Source organism: Corapipo altera, unplaced genomic scaffold, assembly GCF_003945725.1.
Source record: "Corapipo altera isolate COAL_440 unplaced genomic scaffold, ASM394572v1 61411, whole genome shotgun sequence".
Lineage (NCBI taxonomy): Eukaryota > Metazoa > Chordata > Aves > Passeriformes > Pipridae > Corapipo > Corapipo altera.
This window is the reverse complement of record NW_020884875.1, coordinates 47,808-68,914: the sequence shown is the minus strand read 5'-3', so window position 1 is coordinate 68,914 and position 21,107 is coordinate 47,808. Positions and strand designations below refer to the sequence as shown.

At 57.9% G+C, this 21,107-nt stretch overlaps 1 protein-coding gene across 5 annotated transcripts in view; it reads right to left on the bottom strand.

Moving 5' to 3' along the window:
• Nucleotides 1-3,078: 3,078 nt before the first annotated feature.
• Nucleotides 3,079-21,107, bottom strand: part of TLN1 (talin 1) — a 30,599-nt gene continuing 12,570 nt past the window's right edge. For 3 of the 5 annotated variants that reach the window (XM_027634351.1, XM_027634354.1, XM_027634352.1), the window contains 40 exons: nucleotides 20,675-20,969; nucleotides 20,407-20,573; nucleotides 19,946-20,074; nucleotides 19,510-19,623; nucleotides 19,206-19,319; nucleotides 18,914-19,048; nucleotides 18,627-18,755; nucleotides 18,437-18,539; nucleotides 18,156-18,364; nucleotides 17,942-18,061; nucleotides 17,601-17,798; nucleotides 17,141-17,280; nucleotides 16,948-17,041; nucleotides 16,714-16,803; nucleotides 16,416-16,538; nucleotides 16,092-16,235; nucleotides 15,596-15,757; nucleotides 15,367-15,507; nucleotides 14,942-15,123; nucleotides 14,522-14,654; nucleotides 14,303-14,404; nucleotides 14,027-14,197; nucleotides 13,717-13,866; nucleotides 13,484-13,585; nucleotides 13,261-13,380; nucleotides 12,823-12,969; nucleotides 11,786-11,952; nucleotides 11,367-11,550; nucleotides 11,008-11,133; nucleotides 10,586-10,702; nucleotides 10,297-10,482; nucleotides 10,091-10,198; nucleotides 7,843-7,845; nucleotides 6,988-7,093; nucleotides 6,722-6,846; nucleotides 6,302-6,427; nucleotides 6,099-6,161; nucleotides 5,677-5,859; nucleotides 4,881-5,006; nucleotides 3,079-4,288 (listed from right to left, as the gene is read on the bottom strand). In XM_027634351.1, coding sequence (XP_027490152.1) covers nucleotides 4,157-4,288; nucleotides 4,881-5,006; nucleotides 5,677-5,859; nucleotides 6,099-6,161; nucleotides 6,302-6,427; nucleotides 6,722-6,846; nucleotides 6,988-7,093; nucleotides 7,843-7,845; nucleotides 10,091-10,198; nucleotides 10,297-10,482; nucleotides 10,586-10,702; nucleotides 11,008-11,133; nucleotides 11,367-11,550; nucleotides 11,786-11,952; nucleotides 12,823-12,969; nucleotides 13,261-13,380; nucleotides 13,484-13,585; nucleotides 13,717-13,866; nucleotides 14,027-14,197; nucleotides 14,303-14,404; nucleotides 14,522-14,654; nucleotides 14,942-15,123; nucleotides 15,367-15,507; nucleotides 15,596-15,757; nucleotides 16,092-16,235; nucleotides 16,416-16,538; nucleotides 16,714-16,803; nucleotides 16,948-17,041; nucleotides 17,141-17,280; nucleotides 17,601-17,798; nucleotides 17,942-18,061; nucleotides 18,156-18,364; nucleotides 18,437-18,539; nucleotides 18,627-18,755; nucleotides 18,914-19,048; nucleotides 19,206-19,319; nucleotides 19,510-19,623; nucleotides 19,946-20,074; nucleotides 20,407-20,573; nucleotides 20,675-20,969 — 5,466 coding nt within the window. In that variant the 3' untranslated portion in view covers nucleotides 3,079-4,156. The remainder of the gene's footprint in view (nucleotides 4,289-4,880; nucleotides 5,007-5,676; nucleotides 5,860-6,098; nucleotides 6,162-6,301; nucleotides 6,428-6,721; nucleotides 6,847-6,987; nucleotides 7,094-7,842; nucleotides 7,846-10,090; nucleotides 10,199-10,296; nucleotides 10,483-10,585; nucleotides 10,703-11,007; nucleotides 11,134-11,366; nucleotides 11,551-11,785; nucleotides 11,953-12,822; nucleotides 12,970-13,260; nucleotides 13,381-13,483; nucleotides 13,586-13,716; nucleotides 13,867-14,026; nucleotides 14,198-14,302; nucleotides 14,405-14,521; nucleotides 14,655-14,941; nucleotides 15,124-15,366; nucleotides 15,508-15,595; nucleotides 15,758-16,091; nucleotides 16,236-16,415; nucleotides 16,539-16,713; nucleotides 16,804-16,947; nucleotides 17,042-17,140; nucleotides 17,281-17,600; nucleotides 17,799-17,941; nucleotides 18,062-18,155; nucleotides 18,365-18,436; nucleotides 18,540-18,626; nucleotides 18,756-18,913; nucleotides 19,049-19,205; nucleotides 19,320-19,509; nucleotides 19,624-19,945; nucleotides 20,075-20,406; nucleotides 20,574-20,674; nucleotides 20,970-21,107) is intronic. The other 2 variants (XM_027634353.1, XM_027634356.1) reach the window with 2 other exon arrangements.

Here is a 21,107-nt window from a genome sequence, read left to right as displayed (position 1 = left end):
GGCACCCCCGGTCACTGTGCTGCGGGTACCCCGGTGGCACTGGGCGATGCACACTCCGGGGCTATGCCCTAGTGCTACCCCAGGGACACTGGCTGAGGGACACTCCGTAGTGCTGTGCCAGGGGAACCCCAGTGGCACCGGGCAAAGGACATCCTGGGGCACTGAGCTAGGGGTACGCCGGTGGCACTGACTCCGGTCAAAGCAGTCCCCATGCTAGAGGACATGACGTGGCTGACACTGCCACAGGTACACCACATGCCCAGTCACTGCAACATGGGGCCTGAGGGACCCTGCTTGCTGGCACTGGTTTAGGGGCATCTCAAGGGCTGGCATGGCACTTGGGAACATCAGGCACTGAAGTCTTGGGGACATATTTAGGTTGTCATTGCACTCAGGGGCAACCATGGGCTGTGATTGCACTGAGGGACACAGTGGACTGGCACTACCCACATGGGGAAAATCCCCCAGGAGAGAAGTGAGTGGAACCCCTGACATCCCCATCCAGCTGCTGATGGGGCAAGGGGGCCCCAGCTCTCTGTAGACTGCTCGGCACTCACCTCCCTGCTGCCTTGCACCTTAGTGCCACTGTCCCTGGCACTCTCAGGGACACCTGGCACATGCACAGCCCATAGGGTGGCATTTTAGGGTGACACAGGGCATGTGGGCAGCTCGCTGCCCCTCTTCGTCTTTCTGCTCTAAATAAACTGTATTCCACAGGCAAAAAAATGCAAACCGTTCAAATCCCAGCTCCTCCAAAAATAACCTGTGCTTTAATAACGATCATAAATGCTTCTGGCACATTCCCAGCTGCAGGGTGGGCTCTGGGTCGGGGGGGGGGGGGGGGCTGGAAGGAGCTGGTGGAGGGACCACGAGAGTTGTGTGGCACGTGGGGAGGCTGGGATGGGATGGGGACATGAGGGGTGCACGGGCTCCCCCAGCCCATTGCCCCTGGGCCACAGCCAGCCCTTGACTGACGCAACTTTTCAACACCAGCGCTCCAAGCAGACAGGAGCAGAAATTTTTTGAGCTGGAGAAAGTGGCTTTCTAGGAGCCCTCAGGCCCAGATGGTGGGGGGTGTAGGAGGGATGGGATTAGCCAAGGACCAAGGGACTGCTGGCTCCATGGGGAAAGCAGAAGAGCCACTGCTGGACTCTGGAGAGCAGCAATTAGTACTGACGAATTAGGCACATATTTGGACAAGGAGAATCTGTAACTGCCAGCATGCAGCTTCTAAGGGGAGGAGGAAGATCCGTCTCCCATCATTCCCGGGAGAGAATAATTGGTTTTCTGCGAGACGTTTCAGCCTGGGGCAACTCCGTGGGCTCAGCCCATAGGAGAAAGACAATGATGGGCATGGTGCAAGCAGCCAGGAAGTTGCCCTGGAGCCAGGCCAGCCCTCAGATGTGCCCCCAAAGGATGCTGTTTTCCATTGCTACCCCCTTCCCTTTGCTCCAGGTCTCTGACGGCACAACTGGAACCATCCAGGTGCAGAGGCCCACAAGTCTGCCCTTAAGCCCATCCTCTGGGGTAACCTCTGGGACAAGAATGTGCAGAGGGGTGTGGGTGCACATCCCTCCCATTGCTGCCCCATGCCCAGGCTTATCCTGGGCTAAGGTCTCCAAGGATGGTGATACCCTCCATGTTTCACTCTAGAGTCTGACCTTACTCCCAAGGAAAGACTTGTCCTGAAAACTAATGGGACCTTCCCAGGTGCAATCTATGCTGCAGCCTCTCACCCCATTCCTGGGCTCCCCGGTAAGTTGGGACGTGGCTTCCCCATTCACCTTCAACTTAGCTGGATTTGGGTTCCTGCAGAGGCTCTGGCACCTCATGACTGTCATCCCAGCTCCAAACTTCTGCATGTCCTTGCCTTAACCTGCCTACCAAAATAACCTCTTGATTGATGTGTGAGATTTAGAGGATGGGGGGGTTAATCACACCTCATGTCCCTTCCCTGGTGTTTGTGCCACCACCCCTTGCTTGCACCCAAACTGGAGGAAAAGGCAGGGGATGTCCTTGCAGCCCCGTGCTGGTGGTGCTGGAGCTCCCTTGACCCCAGGATGTGAGGATGAGGCTGGGGCTGCTGCCATGCTGTGCCCCGTGTCCTTGCTGGCTGCTCAGAAGGGCCCCATGCCCAGCTAGTACCTGGGTGAGAGCCTGGTGCCGGGTCAGGCCATCACAGATTGTCAGGGGACAGCTGGGAGGACTGAGATGCCTGTGAGAGCCACAAATCCACCTTGGAGCCTGGCCAGGGGTGAGTGTCTCGTCGGGGAACAGCCCCTCCACACCCCCAGGGACGTGCCCACAAGGAGACAGGGGTCACTGGCTGAGATACTGCAGGATGCTGCCCTTGCCACTGATGATGCCTGTGGCTCACACTGCCAGGAACAGGTCCCAGAGGCAGGGGACATGTGCCACCCTGCCCACGTCCCCCCTGCACCCCACAGCATCCCTGCCTGCCCCGCCACCACACAGGCCCCCCAAATCTCCGCTGAGTGATGGGGTGGGAACAGGTGGGGACACGCTGGGGCAGCTGCTGCCCGCACAGGTTGGCCCCGGGGGGCTATTTCGGGGCGTGAGCTCAGCGCCGGCAGCCGGGAGGGCTCCAGCCACATTCCCAGATTCACACCATGCCAAAGACCGCTGCCTTGCCAGTGGAGGCCCAAAGACTGGGCCACTAGTGACTAGGGGCTGGGGGTCCCCCACCTGCACCCCTGTAGCACCCTACCCAGGGGTATACTTGGCTGGCAGCAGGAATGGGACCAGAAGCCCAGCTCCACTCACACATACTTCCCCCAACCCCCCTGCCTTCCCTGAAGCCCAAATCCCCCAGAAACAAAATCCCCAGGGCCCCCTCCTGTGGTGGTGGCCCCCCGGCAGCACCTGCGAGGCCGGCACATGGCTGGCAGCGGGGGTCCAGCCTGCCGGGTGCCTGGGGCTGGACGTGCCTCAAATATTTTCCATGCTGTATAAGCACCCGTGGTACACTCCCCCTGCCTTTGCTATGAGGGCAAGTGCCCGTGGCCCCCCTGCTCTTCCCGTCTCCTGGGGGTCTCGTTCATACCCAGCTGGCAATAATGCAGGAAAACCAGATTTTATTGATGAATGCATCTTTCCGAGGAGACATTGGCATCCCCCACCCCACCCCGGAGGCTCAGGGGGAGCTGGTTTCCTTCAGTGTTTAATATGGGATGCTTAAAGTATCAAAATAGTGAGAGAAGCCTCAGCAAGTGCAAAGGGGAAGGGACGGGGGTCCGGGAGCCGAGGAGGGGTGGGATACTGGGCTACAGGACCCCGGCGAGAGCTGGTGTTAGTGGGCGGGGCACAAGCTGGCAGGGAAATATATGAACTTTGAAAGCTGCAGGCTCAATACTAGAGAAATGGAAAAGTTACAAAAATACTGTAGATCTTGGAAAACAATGCAGGCACTTGGGAAGAAGGAAGGCAGAGCTGGCTGGGGCCGCGGGCGGGGAGAAGCTCCGCGGGAAGGCAGAGAACAGCTCTGGGGGTGAACTCATCGCATTACCCCCATATCCTGAGCAGAGGCACTGTGGCTCCCAGCCCTGCTGCTCCCCAGAGGGGCCCAGGCTGAAGAGGATGCTCGTGGGGGAGCCTCCGTGCCTCCCAGGGAAACTGAAGAGGAAGGTTCAGCCAACAATAAGGCATTGGAGGTGAAAGGCAGCTCCGCACGAGAGCTCAGCGAGGGACCATGCTGCTCCCTGCACGCCATCGCACAGGAGAGGGCCAGCCCCCTGCCGCTCCCCATCCCGCGCGGAGGAGAGAGAGGAAAGGGGCACAAGTGGGAATGAGGAAGGCACAAGTAAATATCCCCTTGCAGTGGAGAGCTCTGTGGGCCCAAACCCCGGGGCTGGCAGGTGAGCCCTGAGCCAGTGCAGCCCCGGCTCCCACCCCAACCGAGTCCCTCCGAGCGCTCTGATTGTGCCTTGGGTGTGCATAGGAAGGTGGGCTGGGCAGCGAAGCAGAGTTGCTGGTGCGGCGCCAGCTTGGAGGGGCAGCTGGGTTAGTCCCGTCACTGTGGGTGTGGGCAGAGCTCTGGTCTAGCCCAGGCAGCCCTCCGCTTGAGGCGGGTCATCTTAAATAGGAGCGGGCAGGCGGGCGGGCAGCAGTCTGTGCAGTGGGGGGGAGGGCGTGCGGCTCAGTTCTGCTCCTCGTCCCGCAGCTCCGAGGGCAGGAACTTGTACTGCTGCTGCCGGATCATCGCCAGCTTCTTCCGCGCTTCCTCCAGCTCCCGCTCCTTGCGCAGCATCTCCTCCTGGGCAGCGATGATCTGACGGGAGAGAGCCCTGGGGTCACAGCTGCCCTCCCACAGGGATGGTTGGAGCTTCTGCTCCAGCCATGCCAACCCCTGAGCCAGGTTCTCTGGCTGCTACTTCCCTCCCGTCACAGCTACAGCCTCCTTGGGCATGAGGGCTATTGGCCCTGGGGTGGGAGCATGGTACTCCAGAGATAAACAGAAAAGCACGGCTTCCAGGGCTCAGCCCCATGTGCCCTGTAGCGGATCTCAGCTGCACAGAGGAAGCACTGGGACCTGTGGCACCCAATACAGGCAGGTCTCATCCCTTACTCAATGCTCTGTCTTTCACATGTGTGTCACAGACACTGGGATAGTGTCAGTGCTGCACAAGGAGAACCCAGGGCATTACACTCCAAGGAGTGTGCACCATCCCCCACTGCTACTCGTGGCAGGACAGGGTGAAGCCATATTGTTTGACTGGTGCTGGGTGGGATGGGTACATCCACAGCATCTTTGTGAGGCTCTCTGGAGACGTGACCCATGGTAGGACACACTCCTGAGACAGGCATGCTTGTGGTGGCACCCAGAGCTGCTCCTGCCCCACTGGAGCAGCCCTGTTCCTCACCTGTGCAATTCCTCCGACCATCTTCTCCTTCACCACCACCGTTTCATCGTGGTCCTGGAAGGCAGCTGCCTTCTGAGCTGCCTTCACCAGATTGTCCGATGCTCTCTTGACAGCATTGCCGGCAGCCTGCAGCAGGGAAGTGGGGAGTGTCAGCATAAATCATAGCCCCAAGGTATGATTGCTGCCTGGGGGTGTGAAGGAACCCCTGCCCCATGCTGGGCCAGCAGGCAGGACAGGCAGCCAAGAGTGCTGGGAGCTGCAGGCAGGGATTCCTTTACATGGCTCGCTGCCTTGCCACCCGCTCATGACCATTTCAGGCTCTGCTGCTCCCAGCCAGGCTCTGGCTCTTGTCCGAGCAGTGGGGCAGGGACTGGTAAGCAGCACTGCTGACTCTCCCCAGCCCTTGGCCCCAGAGGTGCTGAGACCCCATGTTAACCCCGAAATGGATGGGCATTAACCTCTTTTGTGCCATGACCTCTGACAACAGGGGGTGCTACAAAACATGCCTCCCAAACATTAACCTCTTGAATGCCAGTGATGCAGTGCACCCACTTCAGGCATTCTTGTGCCAGTTCATCATCCCTGAATGCTGCCAGGCCAAGCAGCCCAGCATCACTCACACACCTAGTATGCAGCCAGCAGTCAAGTCCAAGGAACCTGGAGCCTATGAACTCCCTGCTGATGGCACACAGGCAGGGAGCACGAGCCCTGGAGAGCACCCATAGTCCACTCCCATCCATCCCTCAAGCAACTGGGAGGAGGCAGGTGGGGCTGGAGGGGTAGCCCTGGGACTCACCTGGAGCCGCTTCATGGCCTCTGAGTCATGGTCAGCCTTCACCTTGCAGGCCACCAGGAGCTGGGCTGTGGAGGCAGCCACCTGCTTGGCGGACGAGATGAGCTTCTCCTCGCTGGCATGGCCCTGCACCGCTGCGTTGGCAGCCTCACACAGGTTGTTGGTGGCAGCAGCCACCATGCGTGCCTGTGGGGAGAGAGGCTGTCAGGGGGGGTACAGGAGCCCTAATCGGCCCCCAGGAGGTTGTGCGGCATGGGATGGCAAGAACCAGCATCCACGCCATGTCTCAGCATGGGGGAGAGGGAGCAAGAAGCATGGCTGCTTCTTCTGCAGAGGAAAAGCACAACGGCAGAGCATCCTCGTCTTTGCAGCAGGAGCCAAGAGGAAGGTCCCCCTCTACTCCTGAGTGTGACCTTGATACTCACAGCTGAAATGAGACCCTGGGACCACTGTCCATCATCCACTGCGTTGGCTGGGATGGCGCCCACCTGTAAGGAAGGAGAGGATTGAGGCTTAGCACCCTGTGCACCTCTTGTCATGGGGCATGATGGTTACAGGCAGCCCCTGGAGAAGAGAGAACCCACCACAGCCCTACATTTTCTTATTTCTTCCCCTCTTATGGCCTTACTTTTCCTTGGGCCACTAATTCCCGCTGGGCTGCTGAGGCTGCCTTCACCAGGGCGCTTGTGGCTGCAGCAATGGATTTGGCAGCTTCCAGGATCTGCTCCTCGAAGTTCAGGCTCTCGTCTGCTTGCTGTAGGCAAAAGCAGAGTGTGAGTCCTAGGCAGGGGTGCTGGGACAGACGGAGCAGAGCAGGATGATGGCTGCAGGGGGCTGAGTGGGCACATACAAAGCTGGATTAAGGCCTGTGGGGTGCAGCAGGGCGTGGGCTGCCTGAGGAAGGTCCAGCTGGGGGTGTGGGAGGCAGTGGGAGTACTGAGAGAGGGACCAGCCGTCAGATGGGACTTCAAACCTGGCTAAAGCACAGGCAGGAGAGCCCCAGCCCACCCCAAGCTGAGCAGGGTCAGACAAGGCTCAGCACTGTTACCTTGGGCTTGGCTCTTGGCTTCAGCTGCTCCAGCTTCTTGGCTGCAGCCTCAATGGCAGCTGCTGCCCCCAGCAACTCGTTCTCAGCAATGACAGTGGGGTCTTCTGGGTCAACCCACTCTGTCCCTAGGAACACCAGGAAGCGAGGCAGGTTACACCTGTGTGCAGCCTCATTTCTGACTCGCCCTACCTCCTCCATCAGCTGCTGAGCCCTCCACCCTAATCGCAGCCCTTGGTCCTGCCCCTTTGAGCAGGATCTTTCCTTACCTTTCATGGCCTCGGCTGCCTGGATGAGCTCCGTGACAGAGCTAGCCACGCGCTTGGAGTAGCCTGCCAGCTGCTGCTTCAGCTCGTGAGTCGGCTTCTGCAGGATCTGCGGGGAAGGAGCAGATGTAAGCACCTGGAAAACGAGGACTTCATAGGGCTGTTTGGGGTGCGTTCCCCAGAGAAGGAAGGTGGGATCCCCCATCCCCCTCCCACATCTGTACACATCAGGCACTGTCTGAGATGCTTTGTTGAGTGACCCTGGCTATTGTCTTCCTGCCCCACGATGGGATGAGCTTCCCCATGGCCTTCCCACATCCACAGCTTTTGGGACATCTCGCAGACACAAGACCCTCAGCACAAGCTTTCCTGCATTCAGCAGTTACCCAGTCCAATATTTCTCTCCTGCAAATCATTTCAAGCTCCAGAAGCATTTCCCCCCACCTCACCATTTTGGAGATTTGTCTGCAAACACAAGCTGGGCAAAGGGGGATATCCTGGAGCCACGTCCCAGCCCGGGAAGACTGGCCCCATTGGGACAAGGTGGCAGGCAGCGCCTTAAGGGTCCTTCACCCAGCTCAGGGAGACACATGCACACACCACAGCACATGTGTGCACACACATGGGGCCTGTACGAACAAGCAGAGCTCACTGCTGGCCCAACTCGCACCCCACAGGCAGCAGCTGCCCACCAGCTAGAGCAGGTGTGAGTACACACACAAAAACACACGGACACGGGGTCCCTGTGGACACACGCCAAGTGCCACCCCAGCACTGGGCTGGGCACACAGACAAGCCGTGAGCAAGGCTCATGCTGAGGTTAGAGACCAGCAGGCACCCCAACGTTGCCTTACTCACCGGCTGACAGGGAGGGAGGGAGAAGAGAGAAAAGAAAGCAGTGAACAGCCCAGCCAGGACACGTGGGCGCTTGGGGCTGGGGCATGGGGAGGGCAGGGGAAGGTGGGTGTTTTTCGGTGAGGGATGAAGGGCAGCCAAAAGGAGAGATGCCAATGAAGGATCAGAGATTCTGGGTGGGGAGCTGTGCTGCCATCGTCAGCTCATACTTCAGCCTTACAGGGCTGGGCAAGACCAGGCACCTGGATGAGGCTCCCGCAGCCAGAGGAGCCAACTACACTCAGAGCTCTCCTCCTCACCCCCTTTACACCTCATTTCTCCCCACTCTGAGTTGCTTCACTGCAGTTTTCAGCCACTGGATCTCTCTGCTTTCGGAGGGAGAGACCTATTGTTACCAAATACCAAGTCCCCATGGAGGTTCAAATTCCTTCCCCTCCCCAGTGAAACATGTAGGCTTTCCCACTCCTCTGCCGGGAGCCACGTTTCCCAGCCTGAGCCAAATAACCCTCATTCTTGAACTTTAACCATGCTTGTTCATGCTCCATGGAAGACACTGGTTCCCTTGGGGACACAGTGTACAGCAATGAACTTGCTGCTGCTGGGGAATGAGGCAGCACCCCATCTGCCATTTCCCCTCCCACTCCCCTAGATCCTTCCTGCTTGTGGCTTTCCAGGAACCTGCTGCCCTCTGATAAACAGGGCCCATGAGCTCCATTCCTGCCTTCACAGATCAGAGTGCTCTGGAGGCTGGGGGAGTCATGGCTTTATCCTGGACTTGCATGGGGCCCTTCCAGCAGTCTTCACAGCTGCATGTGGCTCGGAGTACCTGAGGTGATGACACATGGTGAGGGGCCACTTTGCCCTCATAAGCACATCCAGCCTAAATACCAGATTATTAAGTCTGCTGTCTGCTCTGACAACATGTTTAAAACTGCTAAATGGTCTCTGTCTGGAGCTGAAGGCACCCCAGAGGCTATGAGCTGACTAAGACGCACCTCCAGTGACCATTTTAAGGGATGTACCAGTGTATGATACTCAAAACATTGCATGGTAGCAGGACGGTAACACCCAAAATACAGGGAAATGGCGTGCTCCTGCAAGTAGACTGACCTTAGGCACTGCCACACTAAGTCATTAGCCTAATCATCTGTTAACAACAGGTCAGCCAGAGAATTTCTGCTCAGCACTCCAGCCTTGGCTGCCATGATTCACATGTGCCTGAAGCATCTTCCAGATAGATATTTGATCTAGATGCAGGGGACGGAAAACTCACTGCTCCCCTTGGAACTGTACCCCAGTGGTTACCTCCCTTGAATAAAACCACCCTTTGACTTCTCCTCTAGTTCAGCTTCCATTTCTAGCCATTGATTCCTGCCCACCTCCTCCTTCTGCTGCCAGTGCTGGTTATCCTCTGCCTAAAGGGGCTTTCCCTGCAGGAAACCAGAGTCTGGGCTCCACCACCTTGCATCTGGTGATCCTGGACTCTCACTAACCAGCTTAGTGAAACCTTGACACAGAGCTGACTCGCCCTCTATCTTTGTCCTGACCCTGGACAAAGGGAGGGATCTGACAGCTCCATGGGCTGGGTATGCGCATCCCCACAGTGCCCAACTCCACTTCTGTGATCTTGCCAAGAATGCAAACTGCTGGAGGGATCTCACTGGATCTCTTCTACCTTTCTTTTCTGCTAGTCTTAATTTGCTTCTTGTAAACTAATGTTGCAGCTGAAGTCCTTGGGAGGACTCAGTCAGAGGAAGACTGGATCAACAGTGCAGCGGGTGCTTGCAGTCATAATAGCTGCCACTGCAGGCACTGCCTGTGTCCCACACGTGCCTGCCCATCTCCCACACGTGCCTGCCCATCTCCCACACGTGCCCGTCTCCCACACTGCTGTGAACTTAATAAGCTTTATTTTCTCACTGCCTGAAATCTTTTACTCCCACCACTTTTACTGGAAGCTGCACTTTTACAGGATTTTGCTACCGTGTTGTTGAATTTCCAGCCTCCATCTGTTTATGGTCAGTTAATCTCCATCTGTTGTTACACAAATACCTTTCTTCAGAGCCTGTTGAGCTCTCTGACATCTGCTTCCATGGCAGGGGCTCAGCCACATGCTGTGCCAGCACAGGCAGTGAAGGGGGCTGTGCAAAGATGTCAGGAGGAGGAGGTGAAGAGCCCAGAGAACCTAGGGGATCTGGGGAATACCTGGTCAGCCTCTGCCCACCCTGGGAACCGGGATGGGGACACTCACCACCAGCACGTGCTCCAGCAGCTCCAGGTAACCGTCGGCACACTCCTTGCCAAAGCGCAGCGCCCGCTGCCGTACGTCCCCACTCACCTCCGGGTGGTAGGCTGCTTCCTGAAACCCAGAGACAGGGACACATCCAGTACCATCCCTGCTGGCACCCACAGCCACCCACAAACTCGCGCTAGACCCACATCCCCTGCCTGCCCCACCTTGCAGGCGCGCAGCATGTCTGCGATGGCGCGACGGCTCAGGTTGGCTGTGGCGATTACATCCTCCTGCCGACAGGAGTTGCCAGCGGCCACCGCTTTGGCTGTGGCCATCGTGATGCCTTTTGTCATGCGGATGAAGTCCTCTGGGGTGGAGACCTTGGCAGGAGGCACAGGGGAGGAGAACACCTGCGAGGGGAGAGGTGGCAGTGAGGCACAGGGCAGCGGCAGAGTGGGGTGGCAGCCACAGTGCCACGACTGTTACTCACGGCCAGCTCTGGCTGTTACTCACGGCCAGCTCCTGGCGTATGTGCTCTATTGTGGCCTCCAGTGCCCGCGTCCCCTTCGTGGCCTCGTCCTCAACAGCCTTCACAGTTTTCAGCAAGGAAGTGACGTTTGTCACCATAACCTGTGGAAGAAAAAAAGAGAACCGGGTGAATCCTCACACAAGCTCTGGCCTGCTGCCAGCACCTGTCCCTTTCTCGTGGTTTGGTCCAAAATAGCTCTGTTCCCATACTCCACTCACATTGTCTCATCTTGTTTTCCCACCAATGTCTGCTCTGCATGCTGTATCCCACCTTTTATGTGCCCCTTCCTCTTTTGTCCTGAGCACCTCCAAGTTGTGCTTCTGCCCCCAGACAGGCAGAAGACTCTTCTGCTTTTTCTCCAGCCCCCCTGCCTCTTCCCCTCCCTCCCATCACACCCAGCACAGACCTTGGCAGAGTTCTTCAGCTGGTAGACAGCAGGGTCATCCCCAGCTTTGCCAGCAGCTGCCTTGGTGGCACCAATCAGGTCTCCAAGTGCCTTGGCCACATCCTTCACAGCATTGATCAAGACCACCTGGGGAGAGCAAGACCAGGGGAATGGCTTAGCTACAGTCACACTCAGGTGGCTCAGCAGTGAGAGATTTAGGCACCACAGGGCACAGAGGGAGTCCAGATCAGCCAGCACCAGTCAAAGTCCAGCCCATCCTCTCCACAACACACAGGATCCAGCCCAGAGCACCACATGACACCTGCAACCCTCAACACCTCCAAGAAAGCTAGAACTCAGCCCACACACCCCATCCTTACCTGAGTTTCTGGGTCTTCAGATCCCAGGCTGGCAGCACCCAGCTTCACCACCTCTGCTAGGCGGGTGATGGTGGTCACAGAGGACTGGGCAGCCTGGGCTAGCTTCTCCTGGCTGGCCGTGGCGTTCTGCACCAACACCTTGGTGTCCTCCACAAGCGCCTTGGCTGTCTTCAAGATGCCCTCCCTGGGGTGAAGAAGGGAGTCAGGGAGAACAACTGCACACATGGTCCTTGGGGTACAGAGAGACTGTGGATCCTGCTTTTTGTATGTACAAACTGGAGGGGAAACAGAGCCACCATGACCTGAGCTTGGAGCTCTCCTTGGGGCTGGTCCACAACTCAGAAATAGAGGAGATCACAGGACAGAGCCTGACGGGGGGGTCTCTGGCTGAGCAGAGGCTGAACAAGACGCTCATGTACCTGTGGTCAGCGAAGGTCTCCGAGTTCTCCCGGTTGAGGGTTCCTGCTGTAGCAAACATGATGGTGGTGTCAAGGTCAGCAATGATGCCAGAGACAGCACTGGCTGCTGTGATGCAGGCTTGCGTCCCACGGTTCCCAGCCTGAAGAGCTGCCAGCACATGAGAAACCTGTGGGGTACGAGTAGAGTGACTGGGGGAGCAGAGCAGGTTCAGGGAACCCTCACCACATACACCTTCAACACCTCCCAGGACGGAGTCACTCTATACTAAGGAGAGGAACTGGGAATGTTTCGTCTGGGCACCCCTTTTTAGCTTCCAGTTATTTATTTTTACCTTGCACCTATCGTGTTTGCTGGTCCAGGAGACACTGGACTCTGGTAGCTTTCAAATGAGTAAAATTTGCATAACAGGCATCAGAACAGCTTGTTTCTTCTTTAGCTGTTAAATTAATTTTCTGTACTTGGGCAAGCACTCACAAGAGAACAAGCTTCCTAATGGAAAGCAGTTGTGGAAAGGAAGGACCTGCAGGATGCCTTGAGCATGCAGGTATGCGCCAGGCATGATAGACAAGTGTTTGCTTTTGTGATTTTGCTTACAAGCACTGCTACTCTATCAACTAGAGCTTTTAAGCTACGTTTTCATCTGTTATTCAGAAGAGTGCTCTTTAGATTGACTGCTGGACACAATGCACAAGCTGCAAGCTTGGCTGGAGACCCAACAAATGCTTTGTCCAACACTGATTTGGAGAGCCCTGGGCTGTCACCAGTGTGTAGATCAGACTCTCCTGGCAGGCTGCCATCAGCACGTCAGCAGCACCTGGACACCTCACCCATCATAAGCACCAGCTGCTGTTATGGTGCCTGCAGAGGGGGATCCATCCTTCACCCCATCAGCTGGGCAGGGAAGAGCATGGCTGAGAGCCAGCAGAACCCAATAGGACCATGGGAGAACCTAGCATGGTGGCTCCAAGGCCACAGGGCTCAATCTAGCATCCCTCCCAACTCACCACGCTGTCACCCCTCCCTCTGGACCACCTACCTTCTCGGAAACCTTGCGTGCACTCTCTATCAGCTCCTTCTTGGTGTAGGCGTCACTGGGGCTGCACTGCAGGGCTCCAGCCTTGGTGACCAGTGCAGCACAGCCGTGGCCCAGCTCCTGCACCCGGCGCTTGATGTGGGAGCCAATCTGGGAGGAACGTGTGCATGACAGAGTCAGCAGGGAACTTATCCCTGCATCTGTGGTACCCGCTGGGAACCACCAGCCACCCGGCTCCTCTTCCCAATCCTCCCACTCAGGAGTTGGAAAACGGAAACACGGCTTTGCTCCATGTTTCCACACTATGTTTCAGGGGAGGTGTGAATGCTGCCGCCCCCAGTGCCGATGGGAGGTTCAAGTGTCCCTGTCCTCTGTTCTCACGCCCCAGCAGCTCCTGCTCTGCCTCACATCACATTCCAGCACCCCCCCCCATGCTCGCACCTCCTCATTCTCGGCAGTGAGAGCAGCCGGCTTGGCCTCTTGTGCCAGCTGCCCATAGTCATTGGTGAGTTGATTGGCCAGTGTGCCCAGCTCGTCTGGGTTGGTGGTGGATTTGGTGACCTGTTGATGGAAGCAGAGCATGAGATGGACAAGGCAAGGAGAGTGGCTGCCTGCCTGGGTGGCAGGCAGTGCATTCTGCAGTGACAGGTTTGTTTGCACCCACCATCTCCTGCACAGTCACAGCGATGGCCTTGGCTGTCTTCACCATTGTGGTCTGGTAGTCCACAAAGGTGCCCTCTGGCTCACCCATGGGCCCCTCATCCAGCTGCAAGAGACCATCAGGAGACTCTGACTCCAGCTCTGGCTCACAAGGTCTTTGCCTTGTAAGGTTTGACCCTTACTCTTCCTCTCTCCCCCACCCCAGCCTTGGCCAGGTCCTGTCTATGCTCCCCTCACCTGGTTGATGGCTTGGGTAATGGAGTCCACCATGCCCCCCACAACACCTGCAGCACTGGCTGCCTCATTCAGCGTGGTGGTCAGGTCCTCCACTGCTTCCTTCATCATCTGCACAGCCTCTTCCAGAGCCTCCTGGGTGTGAGCAGCTTGCTGCAAGGATGAGCCAGAGTGAGGTAAGGTAAGGCTCCCCTCCCAACAGGGATGCTGCACACTCACCCTGGGGTTTTCATGTCTGGTACATGCATGTGCACCATGCACCCCAAAAGGATCCCGCACCACTGACACATGTCCCTCACAGGCCCATGCTCACCTTGGGGTTCCCACCAGCCTCCTTGGCTGTGTACAGCATCTGCAGGGCGGATTCAGCCAGTGTTTTGGTCTGGTCCAGGAGGTTCATCTGCTGCTGGTGGTTGGGTGTTTTGGAGGCAGCGCCAATGGCTGCCATAATGAGAGGCTCAAAATATTGAGCCATCTGAGACACCTATAGAGAAGAGCAGCTTTAGCAACAGCAGTTTCAAGCCCCAGCTGCCTTGTACGTCCCCTCCCCATGCACCAAGTGCCTCATCAGCCTCCACACCCCAGTTACCTTGTGCCCCAGCTGCGATGCCTCGGCTCGTGCTGCACCGGCCACAGGCTCGATCAGGTTGCTGATCTCCTGGACAGCCGTGATCATCTGGTTGTGCAAAGCCTGTGCAAAGAGAGGGTGTAGTGTGAGGCTGCAGCAGGGCTGCAGTCTGCATGCTGCTGAGAGGTGGGGAAAGGACGCCCACTGCATTAGGTTTGCTACAGCATGTCCCTGACCCACCTCCTGGGAGATGTCTTCTCGGGGGGCCAGCTGCTGGCTGATGGCAGCCAGGGAGGCCTGGTCCACCTCCCGCATGCATCTGTTCAGGACCTCAATGGCCTCGTCACACTCACGCTGTCCTGGAGCTTTGTCCCTGTGTGACAGATGGATCAGGCAAGTGCTGGCAGGTGCTATGCCATCCCTTCGCCCCAAGCCTCAGCTGGTGCTGCTGAGGGGCAGGACCCCTCTCCTGGGCTTTGGGGCAACCCACTGTGATAGGAGCCTGGGAACAGCAGCATGTGTTCCCATCAACCTGTGTGAGAATTGGAGGAGCAGCTCCCAGGCAGGACAAAATCCTGTCCCTTGGCCTCCCCCCACCAGTGGCCAAGGAGACGATGAGCCAAAACATCCTCAGGAATGCTCACTCAGGACTCTGCTCACCTCATGTTGGTGATCAGCTTCTTGATGGAGTCTGAGACGGTGCGTGAGTGTCCAGCCAGCACTGACCACTGTGGTGGGTCCTTGGGATTGACAGCCAGAGAACGGGCAGTCTGGATGAGGCCGGCGGAGCTCTCTAGCATGGTCTTGGCTGAAGACACAATGGGCTCCATGGCTCTGCGCCCCTGCACAGGGAGACAACGGGATGGTGAGGTACGGGACCGTGCATGGGAAGTCTCCCATAACTCTTACCCTGGACCAGCTCCTTGAAGGCCAAGGCTTGCTGAAAACCTTCCCATTGCACCCCCTCAGTGCACCAGCCCCACACTGAGACTCCATCCCAAGCTCGGGGAAGGCAGAACTCCTCTCCACCCTACAGCAGCCCATCACAGGCAGGCCATATCCTCCCTTTCCCTGCAGTATCCCACCTCTGGGCTGATCTGGGCAGGAACGGTGGCAAACTCCGGGTTGGAGGCGAAGGCTGTCAGGTTATCCACAGCCTCTATGAGAGGGGCGGTGGCAGCACGGCACCGCTCCCGGTTCTCCTCATTGAACTCGCCATCCAGGGCCTGGTGTGGAGAGACCAGAGCAGTTATCCAACCCCCACTGCACCCTAACTCCCATCCCCACCATAGTGCCTCAGAAGGGAAACTGCACCTTGATAGTTTTCACCAGGTTAGCTGTGCTGTTGGCCACCTCCTTGGCCGACTGGACGAACTGGCGCTTGGCTACAGGGTTGGCGGTGCGGGAGGAGGCCAGGCGGCACGTGTTGCACAGGGCTGAGGTGTGTTTTGCTACGATGGTGGCTGCTGACAGCACCTGCAGGGAAAAGCAGAGTAAGGCAGGATCCACCATGACCCCCTACCCCCACAATTCTTTGTTCCCACCCACCCTATATGGGGCACTAGTGATGACAAGAGTCTCTCCTGAGACTCAAGAAGGATCACCAAGGTCCTGCACACCCACAGAGCCCTGCATCTGGACTGTCACCATTGCACTGAAGTTGCCAGCTGGTTCCTAGTGCAGTTGATGGGGCCTGATGAGACACCAGCCACCATCTTGGCTAATTCTTGGGATGCAGCTCTTCCAACTAGACGTACAATTTCTTTTTGTGCAAGAAAATGCCTATAATCGTGCCCCACCCCACACTCACCTGGGACTGGGTGCAGGCAGGGTCCACCAGGTTCTGGCAGGCCATCTGGATGGCTTGGTTAGCTCTGGCAAACTGAGTGGGGTCTACCAAGCCCTGCTGTCCAGCCTGGCTGTTGGGGTCCGACACTCCCACAAGGTAGGCAGCCTAAGAGCATGACAGAGGCGGTGAGAGAGAGCCTGCACAGAGCAGGGGAGCTCAGAGCAGGCATAGGCTGCAGAGGAGCCTGGCAGCACTGTCCCATGGGGACAGGCTTGGAAGGGCAGGGGTGGGGTGCATATGGCAACTGTGCACCTGGGGTAATGCTCAGGACTGAGTGTGTCTTACCTGGGCAGCTGCCTCTGTCAGCCCACAAAGAGCTTTGGAGGCGGCACTGATGGAATCCCCAAACTCAGGCAGTTTGCTGTTCTTGGCATTCTGGGAGATGCCAGCCATGGACTCACCCAGCACCTGCAGGACACACCACACACTGGTTATGGACACCATCCACTGCTACCACAGTGCTCCCAGGATCAGAGCTCACTGTGCTTTGTCAGTGGAGGAGGAACCACCTTCCCTTTGCACCCACATCCTTCCCAAATCCTCTTGTCTTTCCTCAAACTTCCATTCCTACATCAGGGCTCACCTTGGAATTCTCCATGACGCTGTCGAGGCAGTTGAAGTAGGACATGTCATTGACAGTCTGGGTGGGGTTCTCCAACAGCTCCTTCACCGTCTGCAGGGATAAGGGTGTCACATCCAGAGGAAGGTTCTGCATCCTTCAGTTGCACTCCTCTTTGCTCCCTCCTGCCCCTTGCAGTGCTCCTCCCTCCCCACCATCTCAGCCTCTCCACTGTCTCATCAAGATGTGGCTTCTCACCTCCAGCTCCCGCAGGGCATTGTCACACTCCTTCTGGCCTGGGGCCTGCTGGGTGCACATGGTGATCAGCTGGTTAATGCTGTCGGTCACAGCCCTGCCAGGGACATGAGAAAAAGACCCATGGATCAATGGCTGCCTCACCACCTAGGCTCACTGCTATGACCAGCAGCTCTCAGGGAGCAGTTCCTCCTACCGTGCTGCTGCTGCCAGCTGATTCTTGAGGTTGGGGGCTGCAGGGTCAGCAGAGAGAGCCTTTGCAGCCAGCAGCAGCTTGCTGGAGGACATAGAGATGCTCTTCAAGTTCGACACCACCTGTGCCTGGTCTTCCTTATTCTGCAAGGAGCCAAAAAGTGTTATCTGCAGCAGGTTTCCAAAGTCCATACCCACCCTGGATCTTCTCTGGTGATTTTCAGGCTGAGCCAGTTCCTTTCACCCAACTTCTTCACTGACAGCAATTCTCACTGAACCAACTCAAGCCACCTTCTCCCTGCTGCTGTGGTTTTGCACAGCTCCAGACCCCATCCCACCAACTGCATTGGCCACAGCCACACTAACCACCACTGCCTGGCCACCCTGCCTGTGGTCAGCCACCTCCTCAGGCATCCCAAACCTCTCACTATACCCAGGACACCACAACAGGCATTTACTCTCACCGGGGACTGGCCGGCCATCTCCACTCCTGCCTGCAGGAACTCATTGAAGTCCTGCCCAAATTTGCCAGAGGACTTGGCCAGGTCTTGAGGGGTGCCACGTGATGCCTGCACCAGCTCGTTGGCAGACTGGTTGAGCCCCGCAGCTGCCTGGTTCAGCTGGCTCTGTGCCTCCTGGAAGCTCTTGGTGCTGGGAGGAAACTGGAAGGAGGTAAAGGGTTAGGAGGGGCAGCAAGGTGAATGAAGGTGGAGGCTGAAAATATGGCACATGCTTGGTGATATGCTTAGAGGAATCTGATGCAGTTGGACTGCCTTGCATCACAAGACTTCCCCCTTTGGCTCACCGAATCCGCGAGCAGCCTCTTGCTGGCCTCTCCCACCATGCGGATGGCAGCATCCACGTCTCGCTGCCCTGGCAGGCAGTTAACGCAGCGGTTCAGGGCCTGTGACACTGCCTTGGCCACCTGCAGAGAAGCAAAGAGCGGTCACCATCTCCCAGCCAGCCTCACATCCTTTCCACAGCCTGACAGGGCATACCGGGGTACCCACTCTCCCCACCTGGGCCAGGCGCTGCTGGCTCTCTGGGTCACCAGGCTTGGCCACTGCTTTTCTCGCCTCCTCGATGAGGTTGTTGGCTTTATCCATGACATCGCTGGCACACTCCAGCATGGCATTCTGTGCCTGCGGGTCGGAGGTGTTGGCTGCCACACCACGGGCAGCCTGGCTGAGCGAGCGCAGGGCCTGGGCCACTTCCCGGGCAGCAATTCCTGTGGGGATGGAGAGGTCAGTGCCTGTCAGCTCAGTGCCCCCTCTCCCAGCCCTGCTGCTGAGGCCAGTACCTGTGTAGTTCTCATTGCCCTGAGCCACCTCTCCCAGGAGGTGAGCGATGGCAGAGCTGACGGCTTTGGTGCTGTTCCCCAGGTCCTGGGCACACTTCTCCATCTGCAGGAGGATGAGTTGGGACATGTTGGTGAGCTGCCCCAGAGTCCACCCTGCATCACCCTGAGCCACCCTTTCCTGTGCCCTCACCGTCTCTCCTGGCAGAGGCTTGAGCTTGCCATCGCGGGCAGCTGCCTTGGCTTCCTGCAAGTCCCTCTCCAGGCTCTGCACCAGACCCAGTGCAGAGTCTATCTCCAGGGGTCCGCACGCCTCCTGAGCCTGTGATGGGGCAGAAGAGAAGGTGATAAGGTGACCACTGAGCCCACCTGGCTGCGGCAGATATCACGACCTGCCACCGGGCTATCCCCACTGTCCTCTCCTGCTCTGCACAGCCAGCTGCACTCTCCTGCTGTGGGATGGGAGACCCAGCCTCTCACCTTCTGGGCTGCTGTGCGGAGCTCAGCCAGAGCCGCAGCCAAGTTCTTGGCACACTGGCTGAGCTGCATCGCAGAGGCTTGGTCCGTGATGGTGGGGACAGTGGCCTTGGCTGCAGCTACCATCTTCCCACCAGGCTGTCAGGCCAAAACAAAAAGCAGTGAAAAGGGGATGAACATGCAGCATGTCAGTTGAACATACACAGAAGGTCTTACAGTATCTTAGGAGGGCCAGGCATGGTAGGAAAGCTGTAATGCCAGAGCTGGCATGGGAAGCTCTGGGCAGCGTGGGTACCTGCAGGAAGTTCTGGCTGGCAGCAATGAGAGCCAGCTGGGCGCTGGGGCTGTCTGGCTGGGACTGGCTTCCTCGCACACCCTGCACCAGCATTGGGATCTGCTCTGCCACCACCTGCCAGAGAAAAACGGTCACAGGAGAACCATGGTCAGAAGAAGATGGATCCAACCCAGGACTGGCAATCAAAGGATCAGCTCCTGGGGGGCCTGACTGAGGACCCCAAGGTCCTGTCTGCCCACTGTGGCTGATGGGAGATGGGATAGGGAGGAGCACAGGAGATGCCAGGCCCAGGCCCAGCCCTTACCTTGCAGCTCTGCACCAGCTGCTGCTGGGCAGCAGGGTTCTTGTTGGAGGAGGAGGCGTGCTGCGCGGCAGCGATGGTCTGGGTGGCGGAGGCGGCGGCCTGCTTGGCTGCATGCTGGCACAGGGAGGCATGAGTTAACAGTGGCAGCAGGGCAGCCTGTCTCAAGCCACCCCCCACACACCAGGGCCCATCTGCCCTAAACAACTTCTCCTGTGCCTATATCTGTGACACTGGAGCATCCCCAGCACCGCCGATGCCCAGCGCCCCGGTGCACACAAGGGAAGGGAAGGGAGGTCTCTGCATGATGCAGCACAGACACTGTGCCTGAAAAGGACTTTATTCTGCTGGACAATGCAGGGATGTGGGGGCTCCTGGTCAGGCCTTGCTCACTGACTGTGCCTGTTTGCCCTCTGCAGACCCTTGCCCAGCATCTCACCTCCAGCTTGTGTACGAGCTTCTTCTTGATGGCATTCTGGGCTGCGGCATTGGTTGCCATGCGCAGCCCCTCTGCTGCCTCGCGCAGCCGCTGCTGCTGCTCCTCACTGTCCGGGTGGGCTGCAGCTCCCTGGAGAGAGCAGAAAACCCATCACACCTCGCAGGAACCACAGAGTCCCTTGTCCTCCTGAAGCAGCACGTGCTCTGGCCTGATGCCACAAAGTCCCCCACAAGGTAGCCTGGCTACTTATGGTGCTGGGGAGATGTCCAAAGCCTCTCCAGTAGAGCCCAGCAGCAGGAGAGGGAACAGCTCCGGGATGAGCCTACCCCACTGCACAGGTTCCTTACTCTGAGAACTGCTGCCCCACCCAGGGGCTGCTCGTCCCCTCCCCAGTACGGAGCCAACAGTGTGGGACAGGGCTGGGGGCCAAAGCCAGCATCCACCCTCCCCCATGCACTCACCTTCGCAGCCTCCACCATCTTGGCAGTGGCATCAGCCAGGATCTTGGCTGCACTCAGAAGCTTGCGTGAATTCTCCAGGTCAGTCTCTCCCTCAGCGTCGGCTTTGATGGCATTGACAAGGTCTGAGGTGGCCTGGGCTAGAATACGAGCCTGACGCACCATCTCCCCTGGAACAGAATGGAAGTGTGGCCCATCAACAAGCCCCAAGGGCTCCCCACTACTTCACTATCCACCATGCTCTGATGTGGGTTCCATCAGCTGCTCTCACCTGCATCGCCCATGGAGCTGAATATGTTCTCGGTGACGTTGAGGATGGTGTCAGTGGCCTGGTCGTAGCGTCCGATGGGCTGCCCGCCCAAGGCGTGCTGCTTGATGTGCTGCAGCAGGTCATTGAGGGCCTGGGTGACAGCCGTGGCTGCCACCCCCACCTGCTTCAGGAGCTGGTCATCACTGGTGGCTGCCTTGGAGGCCTCCACGCAGCCCTCAGCTGACTTGGCCACCAACTTGCCAGCCTCAATCAGTTGCTCCTGGCAGACTGGGGAACTGATTGTGGGAGCCACAACCTGGAAGGGAGGAGAAAGGTTGGGCAGTGAGTGTGGTAGGCTCCTTGTAGGGGCTGTGCAGGGACAGCTATCCCAAACTTCTGCTCCTCCAAAGAGGATATTCCTTGCTTGGGCACAGTGGCAGGGACCCAGTCAGAG